The sequence below is a fragment of the Macaca fascicularis genome, chromosome 7, assembly GCF_037993035.2.
Source record: "Macaca fascicularis isolate 582-1 chromosome 7, T2T-MFA8v1.1".
NCBI lineage: Eukaryota > Metazoa > Chordata > Mammalia > Primates > Cercopithecidae > Macaca > Macaca fascicularis.
In genome coordinates this window covers 31,854,955-31,867,149 of record NC_088381.1, presented here as the reverse complement: position 1 = coordinate 31,867,149, position 12,195 = coordinate 31,854,955, and the positions used below count along the sequence as shown (strand labels likewise).

The window sequence follows — 12,195 nt, the reverse complement described above, 5'->3', positions numbered from 1 at the left end:
ATATAATTTCTGTCATTCCAGTTTAGCTAATAAAATGTCAAGTAGAGATTCTTGGCTGGGCATAGTGGCTCACACCAATAATTCCAGCACTTTGCGAGGCCGAGACAGGTGGATTACCTGAGCCCAGGAGTTTGAGACCAGCCTGGGCAGCATTGCGAGACCTCATCTCTACAAATAATAAAAAGCCAGGCATGATGGCATGCGCCTGTGTTCCCAGCCACTTGGGAGGCTGAGATGTGAGGATTGCTTGAGCCTGGGAGGTTGAGGCTGCAGTGAGCTGAGATTGCGCCACTGCGCTCCAACCTGGGTGACAGAGCAGGACCCTGTCTCAAAAAAAAAAAAAAAAAAATAGAGATTCTTGGCTATCTCATTTAATGAGAAGTTATTTTCAGCTAGTATATCAGTGGTTTGCCTATAAACATGAACTTGAAAACACTTTATCCAGCTATTTGAATATTCAGGTGACATTCTTGGTGGTCAGAGGAAAATTCAGCCTTTGTTAGAATAGCATTCATAGTATATTTATTTAGGGAGGGATATCGTAATTGATTTTAGAATCCTTGTTGGTCATCAAATTTTATTATTTTTTTAAACTCTGGAATTTATGTTGTATTCAGGTAGTTTTTTTTTTTTTTTTTTTTTTTTGCCCCCTTCCTTTCTTGCCTCTGGTTTAATTCCATAATGTTCATGGCCCAGAAAAGTCAAATTGAAGCTGGAGTATTACAGAATGGTCAGATATATAAGAAACTGACATAGACATAAAAGAAATTACATACTGTTGCCGGGCATGGTGGCTCATGCCTGTAATCCCAGCACCATCTCAAAAAAAGAAAGAAATTACATATTGTTAACTTTTTTCAGGAAGTTGCATACTTCTAAGCTCATTCTTCTTTTGTCTTCTTTCTGAATTCTGACTTCTGGAATTTATGTTGTATTCAGGTAGTTTTTTTTTTTTTTTTTTTTTTTTTTTGCCCCCTTCCTTTCTTGCCTCTGGTTTAATTCCATAGTGTTCATGGCCCAGAAAAGTCAAATTGAAGCTGGAGTATTACAGAATGGTCAGATATATAAGAAACTGACATAGACATAAAAGAAATTACATACTGTTGCCGGGCATGGTGGCTCATGCCTGTAATCCCAGCACCATCTCAAAAAAAGAAAGAAATTACATATTGTTAACTTTTTTCAGGAAGTTGCATACTTCTAAGCTCATTCTTCTTTTGTCTTCTTTCTGAATTCTGACTTCTTGAGATTTTTGTAGACTGAGTTAAGAGGAATATTTGATTAATTATCTTTTTACCCATTGTTATTCCTCCTAAAGATATTGTTTCAATAAACCAAATGTTTAAAGACGAAATTTTGGACTATACTGAAAACACTACATATAAACCAGTTGCCAAGAGTTTTTGTTTTGGGGCTGTGCACGTTGGCTCATGCCTGTAATCCCTGCACTTTGGGAGGCTGAGGCAGGCAGATCACCTGAGGTCAGGAGTTTGAGACCAGCCTGACCAACATGGTGAAAACCCTTCTCTACTAAAAATACAAAAATTAGCCAGGTGCCTATAATTCCAGCTACTTGGGACTAACTGCCTGTGGTAGCGCGGGCCTGTAATCCCAACTACTCTGGAGGCTGAGGCAGGAGAATCTCTTGAACCCAGGAGGCGGAGGTTGCAGTGAGCCAAGATTGCGCCATTGCACTCTAGCCTGGGCAATAGAGGGAGACTCTGTCTCAAAAAAAAAAAGAGTTTTTGTTTTTCCCTTTTGGTTTGTTAATTTTGTGCTATAGCCATTGCTTAATTGTGTTTTTTCCTTTCCCTTTCTTCATCCTTAAAGATTTCAACTTCAGTTTTTTCTTCTCCTGACTTACATTCTTGTGGCAGTGTAGGTTTTGTTGGGTTAAGAACACTACGTGCTTCCTCTATATGAACTCTCTTTCCTGACAAAAAGCAAAGTTGGTAGTGTAGAGTTTGTATTGTGTATGTTTTTAAGAAGGCATGATTATTATATTTTAATTTAGTACTATAGCAATGTTGTGATAATTAAGTATTTTTAATTCTTTTTTTCTTTTTAGTCTTTATAATATAGCTTTATGCATCTTTTTTTCCTGTTTATTCACAAAAGAAAGGTGGTGGGAGAAGCTGTGGAAGATTCCTGAGTGCATATGGGGATGGGATGATCAGCTGAAACACCATGTTCCTAGCCAACTCACTTTCCAAGGTGGTGTGACTAACTCTGACCAGCTTCTCTAGAGCTGAGTGTGCCTAGTCACATTTACTATTTACCGAGTGCTTTAAAGATACCTGTTGTCATCTGTGATACTCTAAACAGGTGTTCAGAATCTCTTGTAAAGGCACTGGCCAAGCTTATTGCATGCCTTTGCATTGCTTGCATCTATGGGCCAAATTAAGCTTTTTTAAAAGAAGTTAAAAATCAAAATATTTTAGCTATTATATGTATGGGTTAAAAAAGTTGGAAGCATTAGATAAGGACATGAATATATTAATATGGGTTAAGCTGTTTTGTTAGAATATGTAATGAAGGCAATGTTAATGTAGAATTGAACATTTGTTTAAAGAAGTTTTACAGATGGTTTGTTTCTACATTTACCTATCTTAATTTTATGTCAGAAAACCTGACTTAAATACTCTAACCATGATCATGAATGCCTTTGTATTATGTAATGCTTTGTTTAAGTCTTCCTTTCTTTCTCTTTGTCCAAGAAATATAACCTCACACCTGAGGCGACGGCATCTTTGAAAAACTAGTGATCAAGAATAACCAGATATACATGATGGGCATAAGGGTCATGACCAAAAAGATCTCTCAGTGGCATCTGTATCACTAAATATTAGGAATATTCATTCATTTCAGTAGTGCCTTCTGTCTTTGTGTTTATTGTTGTAAGTGTGAAAGTGAACTGAATCCTCCATGATCCATCTCTGAAAAATATTGCCTAACCTAAATCACCAGCTTTCCTGTGGCATGGATATCCTGTCTTCTGAAGAACTGTTTTTGCTTTTCTGGAGCATGAATGTTTGTTGTTTTAGAGCTCTTTGTATTCAAGTTCATATTTTATCCTTCCTTTTAGTGCTTTTCCTCTAAGTAGCTTGTGGAAATTTTTCTGAGTAATCGAAGCTTCTGTGTCAACATACAGTTTGTTGATATATGGAACCGTGTTAAGAAATTAATGCATTCGGAAAAAACTGAAGGTGATTTTTCCAGGGAATTTGTTTCCTGGACTTAGGATTTCTTGTGCAGATTTTTCCCACCAGTTTGCTTTTCTCTACTATTATTTTCATATAGGACCAGCACCAGAATAGTCCTTAATATCGGAGATAGCTGTTGTGTCACTTCCTCATGCTGACATATTTACTAGAGGGTAAAATTAATAACCTTCTAGTAAGAGTGGCAGTCGAAGGGAAGGACTCATCTGACTTCTGGAAACCTATGTTAAAATAGAATGCTTTGAACCTTGATCGTGGGCTAATCAGGTTAGAAATGAAACTAGAGACCAGATACACCCAAGGAAACTTGGTAGTTATTTTACTTTATAAGTCACAGGAAATGCTTGTGTACTTTCCTGTGTTCCTTAAACAGTTGCACTTCAATTACCTCTTTGAAACTGAATGAAGAGACAGAGAGTATTGTTTTCTCTTTCCAGAAATAATACTTGTTTATACCTGTAATAGCAATGAAATTTTGTTTCTTTTGAGACAGAGTTATGCTGTGTCTCCCAGTCTGGAGTACAGTGGCAGGATCTCGGCTCACTGCAACCTCCACCTCCTGGGTTCAAGTGATTCTCCTGCCTCAGCCTCCCAAGTAGCTGGGACTATAGGTGCACTACCACACCCGGTTAATTTTTGTATTTTTAGTAGATAAGGGGTTTCGCCATGTTGGCCAGACTGATCTTGAACTCCTGACAGGTGATCTGCCCGCCTCGGCCTCCCAAAGTGCTGGGATTACAGGCGTGAGCCACCGCTCCTGGCCAACCGTGAAACTTGAGGCTATGAGAATGAAGGATTATTCTAATAGTGTAAACTATAAGGCGAGGAGGGTTAAAAAAAACCAGAGATAGGCTCTCAACGCACAAATGAATATGATTAACAGATTCTTGTGTATCACATTTGAAATGCTTTATGTTTTGGCTTTATGTAGATGAGTTGAAAACCTGTGTTTTTGTTTATGTTGTTTGGTTTTTGTTTTTGGCTATCTCGTGTAAAAAGGCATGTAAGGGATGGCATTGATTATTCTAAATAATTTTTACTGGGAAAGCATTTCCAAGATTTTGAATAGCTAAATGTCAACTTTTTTCTTAATAGTATTTTCATCTCAGCCTAGTGACGATGAATCAAGTAGTGATGAAACCAGTAACCAGCCCAGCCCTGCCTTTAGACGACGCCGTGCTAGGAAGAAGACTGTTTCTACTTCAGAATCTGAAGACCGGCTAGTTGCTGAACAAGAAACCGAACCTTCTAAGGAGTTGAGTAAACGTCAGTTCAGTAGTGGTCTAAATAAGTGTGTTATACTTGCTTTGGTGATTGCAATCAGCATGGGATTTGGACATTTCTATGGTAAGTATTCAAAAATGTGTAACCTGATGGGATAGTGTAGAGGCACTTAAGAGTGAGGAATCCTGGGATGTGTTTTCAGTGCCATTTATTAAATAGATGGCCTTGAAAACTTGAAGCCTGTTTGAGCCTCAGTTTTCTCATTCGGGAAGTGGGTGCTGCCTATCTCACAAAGGTTTTTATTTAAATAAGGTAGTAGTTATTAATAAATGTAAAGATAATAACCACATATATTTGTGACTCTTTTAAAGTTAAAAGATGGAAGATTAAAAATCTGAAATGCTCACCATGAGGGAAATCATTTACATTTAGAATCATAGTTAAACTAAGTTGAAGTGTGAGTTTATTAGGAAGATTATTTAAATCGCAGTTGAAATAGTTACATTTGAAATGTAGAAATAGTAAGTGTTCATTATTTCTACTTTGAGGTTTCATGTAAGTATCATACTTTGTAACTTTCATTGTTGTTTCTGTGATTCACATGAATTGAGAGGTTTTCATCTTTATTCTTATACTTTGCTCTTTATTATGATTGATACTATTTATATATGTTGATCATCTTATCAATTCAAAGCCTTTAAATGCCTTTTGGGTGAGAAGAGGAAGGTATTCCATTGGTGTTACTTTACTTTCTCATTTAGGAGCCTCACCCATTGAACCTCTCTCTTTTTTTTTTTTGGAGACGGAGTCCCACTCTGTCGCCCAGGCTGGAGTGCAGTGGCACCATCTTGGCTCACTGCAAATTCTACCCCTAGGGTTCTAGCAATTCTCCTACCTCAGCCTCCCGAGTAGCTGGGTAACAGGCGCCTGCCACCATGCCTGGCTAATTATTTTGTATTTGTAGTAGAGATGGGGTTTTGCCATGTTGGCCAGGCTGGTCTGAAACTTTTTTTTTTTGTTTTTTTGAGACAGAGTCTCACTCTGTCGCCCAGGCTGGAGTCCAGTGGTGCAACCTCGGCTCACTGTGGCCTCCATCTCTGGGTTCGAGCAATTCTCCTGCCTCAACCTCCTGAGTAGCTGGGTTTACAGGTGCCCGCCACCATGCCTGGCTAATTGTTTTGTGTTTTTAGTAGAGACGGGGCTTTACCATCTTGGCCAGGCTGGTCTTGATCTCCTGACCTTGTGATGCACCTGCCTTGGCCTCCCAAAGTGTTGGGATTACAGGCGTGAGCCACTGTGCCCGGCCAATCTTGAACTCTTGACCTAAGGTGCTCCACCTGCCTCAGCCTCCCAAAGTGCTGAGATTACAGGCATGAGCCACCACACCTGGCCTGAATCTCTTATTTAAGGTATGTATTTGTACAATGACTGGAGTATTTGAAACCTGAACTTTGACTCTCTTTGCTGTATTGGAATTTGGGGTAGAGACACTTTAAAAGGAAATGTCTTAGATCTTGTCAAATTCTCGAATTTTAGCTTCCTTTATATTAACTACTTTTAGATTTTTTTGCCTGCATAATCCACAGTCTAACTTTCATTTTGCTAGTTCCTTCGAAAAATGTATTTCTTATGCAAAGATTGAAGAATTACATGTATCCTATGTGGATTTGTGGAAAAGGTTTATTATTCAACATAGCGTAATGTTAGAATAGACTTAATGAAGACAATACCTGTTTAAAGTCAGAGCTTGCAAGATGTGTTTCTTGTATTTATATTAATAAAAATATGTATTTAGATTTCTGATGGATGCCTGTTTGAATTTAATACTGAGATACTGTTATTTGTATCCTTTCTTGAAATTTGTTGTAATAAGATTTGATTGGAAATATATATTTACCTTTATAGACTAGCTGAAACAAATTAATTGATATGTATTTGAGTATGATTTTCCCTCCACAGGTAAGCATGAGAGTAACAAAGGAGAAGATCTTATCTTAATCTTTTTTTCTTCAAAAAAAATTGGATAGTGATTTAAAGTGTTAATCAAAATTGCGTTAAAACTTCACTATTTACATGACCTTTGAATATTTTGTAGAAAGGTCATTTTACAGGAGTGCTTTCAAAATGAGAAGTTACTTCTCTGTTATGTAGGATTTTGGTTATTAGTAAAATTTACCTTAATAGTTAATTAATAAAACATTGTCCTTTACTTCATATTAGCCTTTTCAGAATATGAAAAGCCTGGATAATATATTATGAAGTAGGCCTTATAGTCATGAGATTAGTTTAATTAACATATAAGACCTAACCTAGATGACTTTTCCAAATCACTACTTAAAAGACATCACTTTTTTTTTTGAGACAGAGTTTTGCTCTTGTGGCCCAGGCTGGAGTGCTGTGCATGATCTCGGCTCACTGCAACCTTCGCTTCCTGGGTTCAAGTGATTCTCCTGCCTCAGCCTCCGGAGTATCTGGGATTACAGACATGTGCCACCATGCCCAGCTAATTTTGTATTTTTAGTAGAGATGGGGTTTCTCCACATTGGTCAGGCTGGTCTTGACCTCCCGGCCTCAGGTGATCTGCCCACCTTGGCCTCCCAAAGGGCTGGGATTACAGGTGTGAGCCACCGCACCTGGCAAGACATCACATTTTTTAATTTTAGCACTGATCTCAACATTCTTTGGAGTTGATTTCAGAGCCATTTTGAATTTCCCATTCACCGTGAAGTTGGTCATTGCATCCCATAGTCATTCATTCACTTTATAATTTTGTTTTTTTTTTGAGACAGAGTCTTGCTCTGTTGCCCAGGCTGGAATGCAGTGGTGCAATCTTGGCTCACTGCAACCTCTGTCTCCCAGGTTCAAGCGATTCTCCTGTCTCAGCCTCCCGAGTAGCTGTGATTATAGGCGCCCACCAGCACGCCTGGCTAATAATTTTTTGTATTTTTTGTAGAGATGAGGTTTTGCCCTGTTGGCCAGGTTGATCTTGAACTCCTGACCTCAAGTGATCTGCCTGCCTCAGCCTCCCAAAGTGCTGGGATTATAGGCATGAGCCACTGTGCCTGGCCCGCTTTATAATAATTTAACAATACCATACTACTAATTGAATCATTCTGCATTTGTCAGCCTTGGTGCCATACAAATTTGAATTGGCAGATTTACACTGCAGGGAAGAGAAAGCTAGCACGACTAAGGATAGTGAAGCAGTATACTCCAGTGTACTCCATCTGAAAATGCTTTCAGAAGTTTTATTAAAAAGTTTCATGAATGAAGCAGTCTTTCTTCTTACATTTACTTGTGACTATCAGCATTCCAAATCATCAATGGAGTTCAATTGATTTAGTTTTCTCCTTGAGTTGCTTGAAGTATTGATAGACTACCTGGCTCTTCGGCAGACTATTATATAACAAGATATCTAGATGCTAATTTATAGAGCACAGAATGAATTACAGCTCAAAGCATACACTTACTGAATTATCCCAGAGGTGGTAAGATTTTTCTTTTTTTTTAAATAGTTCAATTCATTTATTTCAACCGACGTTTATTGGCTGGTGATACAATTGCTCCTCAAGGAGAAATGATTTGAACAGGAGAAGATTTTTTAAAATTTTTTTTTTTTTTTTTTTGAGACGGAGTCTTGCTCTGTTGCCCAGGCTGGACTGCAGTGGCCGGATCTCAGCTCACTGCAAGCTCCGCCTCCCGGGTTTACGCCATTCTCCTGCCTCAGCCTCCTGAGCAGCTGGGACTACAGGCGCCCGCCACCTCGCCCGGCTAGATTTTTGTATTTTTTAGTAGAGACGGGGTTTCACCGTGTTAGCCAGGATGGTCTCGATCTCCTGACCTCGTGATCCGCCCGTCTCGGCCTCCCAAAGTGCTGGGATTACAGGCTTGAGCCACCGCGCCCGGCCCTAAAATATTTTTTTAAATAGGAGATTTGTACTCCAAGATTCTTCTGTGCTGTAGTCAAAAGTGATGTGCCCTTGAATGGACTCTGAATGTCCTTCAACACAATAGACATGGCCAAGGAAAAGAAACCCAAAGAAAAGAAACCCCGGCAAGACTGTAGGTCTAAGAGGCATGGCCAAGGTGTTGAGTGTAAGTGTATGTAACAGACAAACTTCTGCATTTGGGGCTATTCTCGGAGTCACCTTGTTTTTTTGTTTTTTGTTTTTGTTTTTTTCACTTAACATTAAATTCATTCAGCAAATATTCGTTGAGCTCCTACTGCATATCAGGGACTGGTGAAGAAATAGAGGTGGTAAGATTTAAATTGTGTCTAATCATAGTAAGTTTATGATAGACTCAAGGAAGGTAGAACATTCCAGCAATAGAGAATCTGATAACCTGAGGAAGAAGTAATCTTGGGTTTGGGAGCAGTGAAAAGACTGCCCGGACTATAGCAGAGTAGGTATTTAGAAATAATGGAGTGGGTGGGGTGCTGTTATAGTCATCCCTTGATGTCCATGAGGGATGGGTTCCAGGAGGCACCCATACCAAAATCCATACAAACTAAAATCCCTTGACGGCGGACCTCACATACACGAAAAGTCACCTCTCCATATACGTGGAGTTTGCATCCTGCCATTGGATTTTGCATCCTGCCATGTAGTTCAAACTCACGTTGCTCAAGGGTCAACTGTATATTGTAAAACATCTTGGAATCGATAGGAAAGTTTGATTTATTGAGTAACCTGCTATCAGGTTAGAGAAAAAGAGTGCCGGAACGTTTTGCTGGTGTGGAAAAAGTGGTATGGGAAAATGTAGAATAGTTGTTAGGAGTTCTATAATCTGGATATTTGGTGAGGAGGACCTTGACGATTGGAATAACAGTGGGAATGGAATAAGGGATATTGAAGGAATAATGGAAAATAATGGCAGTTTATTAAATTGTAGGAAATGTGCTAGCTGCTTCACTTTTGGAGTTGGGGTTACTGGGGAAGTTTTGCCAGATGATAAATAGATGGTAAGCACAGTTTGGTTTGGTTTGGGGCAGGTGTTGAGGTTTGATTTTTTTTTTTTCCCCCCACCCTACAAAGAGGCCCCCTACGCAGCTGGATGTGTTGATTAGAAGCTCTGATGAGAAGTTAAGACTAGATCTGTAGATTGGAATTCTTAATAGGAGTGATAGCAAAATCTGACAGTGGTGCAACATGGTACAATAGGCAGCATTTGTAGACATGACTAGGCCAAAGATTGTATCTTGAGGATAACACTTTAGGCAGCCGAAGGTGCAGGAAAAACCCCCAAGTGATTAGTCAGTAATACTGTAAAAGGCCACATTAAGACAGTAATCAAGCATATGCTATATTATACTATCTTGAATTCAGACCTCAACACAGTTTTAGATTATTTTCCAGTGGGCAAAGGAATGAATCTTCTTAGCAGTTTGAAATAGAAATTGCAGAAGTTTTCTGTTACTCTGGGAACTATAGATAAATTTCCTTCAACATTTGAAAAAATCTGGGATTCTTCTGAGTAGTTTTGAAACAAGCTTGCCATGCTTCTATAAATTGGGAAATCTAAAGAGAGGAAATGAATTCTAACACAGAATACCATAGCTAGAATATGTAACCGTTATCTGTAAATTGGCAAAAGTTGTTTTTAGTGTTTTTCAAGATGTATTGAAGACATTTAAAATAATTTTTATAGCAGTAAGGGAAGAAATAGTGATCATTGCATCCTTTCTTTGTAAAATTCTATAGTATCTATACTTAGTAGATGTAATGTTAAGGTAGCTAACTGCATTTTGCCTTATTTTTGATTTCGTGGTTTTTTCCCCCCATACATGAAGCATGTGAACAGCATGTCTGAGTAAAGTAACATTTTGATTTTTAGGGTGAAAATATGAAGAATCCTAGTTGGTTTAAGATTCTTTTTTTGAGACAGAGTTTTGCTCTTGTTGCCCAGGCTGGAGTGCAGTGGCATGATCTCAGCTCACCGCAACCTCTGCCTCCCGGGTTCAAGCGATTCTCCTGCCTCAGCCTCCCGAGTGGCTGGGATTACAGGCATGTGCCACCATGCCCTGGCTAATTTTGTATTTTTAGTAGAGACAGGGTTTCTCCATGTTGGTCAGGCTGGTCTTGAACTCCTGACCTCAGGTGATCCATCTGCTTTGGCCTCCCAAAGTGCTGGGATTACAGGCGTGAGCTACCACGTGTGTCCGATTCTTTTATCACTGTTGGTAGAAGGACAGTGCTACTCCAGTACAGATTTAACCATTGCAGAATTCTTAACAAATTTGGCTTTGAGAATGGTGCACAGTCACCATTAGCCAATTATTTTCTGTGCTGTACTTTTTGGGCTTTGTTGTATCCTTTAGGCAAAATATTAAAAAAAAAAAAAAAAAAGGTTTTCATTTTTCCTTATTGACTTCATGACCTGTGAAAAAACACCAGGGTTTGTTCATTTCTCTGTATAAAGGAGGCTGAAACACTTTTTGTACTTAAAGATAACCCCCAAAACAACAAAGCTGAGTGCCTTCAATATAGTAAGATAAGAACATTACATAAATTGTTCTCTTGGTTAGAGCCATATGGGCGGGCCTGTGTGTTTTAATACAAAAGATAGTGAACTGCTTAAATGTTCCTGGGTATATGTAAATAAATGTTTATAAAAACTGGCCTACTTGGCCTTACTTATATTACGTAAATGTTCACCATCATCTGATGAATGATCATGGGCTTTCACTTACTTATCTTAAAAAATTTTTTTTTAATTTTTAGTAGAGACGGGGTTTCACCATGTTGGCCAGGCTTGTCTTGAACTCCTGACCTCAAATGATCCACCTGCCTTGGCTCCCAAAGTGCTGGGATTACAGGCGTGAGCCACCGTGCCCAGCCTTAGTTACTTATTCTTTATGTAATCAGAATTTTTAAAGAATGGTGAAATGCTGATGATACTCTGAATAAAATGATTGTTAAGATCACATAGGTTATGGCCAGGCACAGTGGCTCACACATGTAATCCCAGCACTTTGAGAAGCCAAGGTGGGTGGATCACTTGAGGCCAGGAGTTTGAGACCAGCCTGGCCAACATGGCAAAACCCTGTCTCTACAAAAAATTAGCTGGGCATGGTGGCGCTTGCCTGTAGTCCCAGCTACTCAAGAAGCTGAGGCACGAGAATTGCTTGAACCCCAGGAGGCAGAGGTTGCAGTGAGCTGAGACCATACCAGCCTGGGCGACGGAGCGAGACTCTGTCTCAAAAAAAAAAAAAAAAAAAAAAGATTACATAGCTTATATGCAGATTACCAATGTTTAAAAATAAATAAAACATTGAATGATAATAATTATGTTATATACCCTTAATAAAAATATTTATTTTAGGCACAATTCAGATTCAGAAGCGTCAACAGTTAGTCAGAAAGATACATGAAGATGAATTGAATGATATGAAGGATTATCTTTCCCAGTGTCAACAGGAACAAGAATCTTTCATTGATTATAAGGTATGTACCACTAACAAATATTTAAAATAATTGTTAGTAATTATTGTGCTTATTACTTAGAGCTTATTGTGCTTAGTAGTGCAGATTAGTAAATCAGAAATAATGCAAATCATTGTTGAATTGAATACGGGTACTTACAGTGTCCTAGTCAGTCATGAGTGCACCATATAGAGTATTTCTCTTATTCTCAAAACATGGGAATTAAGCAATTATTAACTTTCATAGGTGGGAAAGAGGTTTAGAAAGGTTAAGGGACTTTCCCAAGGTAGCAACTGGCAGAGCTAATTTGTTTTTGTTTGTTTATT

General features: G+C 38.7%; 1 protein-coding gene across 21 annotated transcripts in view; it reads left to right on the top strand.

The window, feature by feature from the left end:
* Window positions 1-12,195, top strand: part of CCPG1 (cell cycle progression 1) — a 50,727-nt gene that overhangs the window by 28,874 nt on the left and 9,658 nt on the right. For 11 of the 21 annotated variants that reach the window (XM_073995838.1, XM_045395490.2, XM_073995834.1 and 8 more), the window contains 2 exons: window positions 4,317-4,568; window positions 11,769-11,890. In XM_073995838.1, the coding sequence (XP_073851939.1) occupies window positions 4,317-4,568; window positions 11,769-11,890 (374 nt within the window). Of the gene's footprint in view, window positions 1-2,118; window positions 2,215-4,316; window positions 4,569-11,768; window positions 11,891-12,195 lie in introns of all 21 variants that reach the window. The other 10 variants (XM_045395489.2, XM_045395487.2, XM_065547945.1 and 7 more) reach the window with 1 other exon arrangement.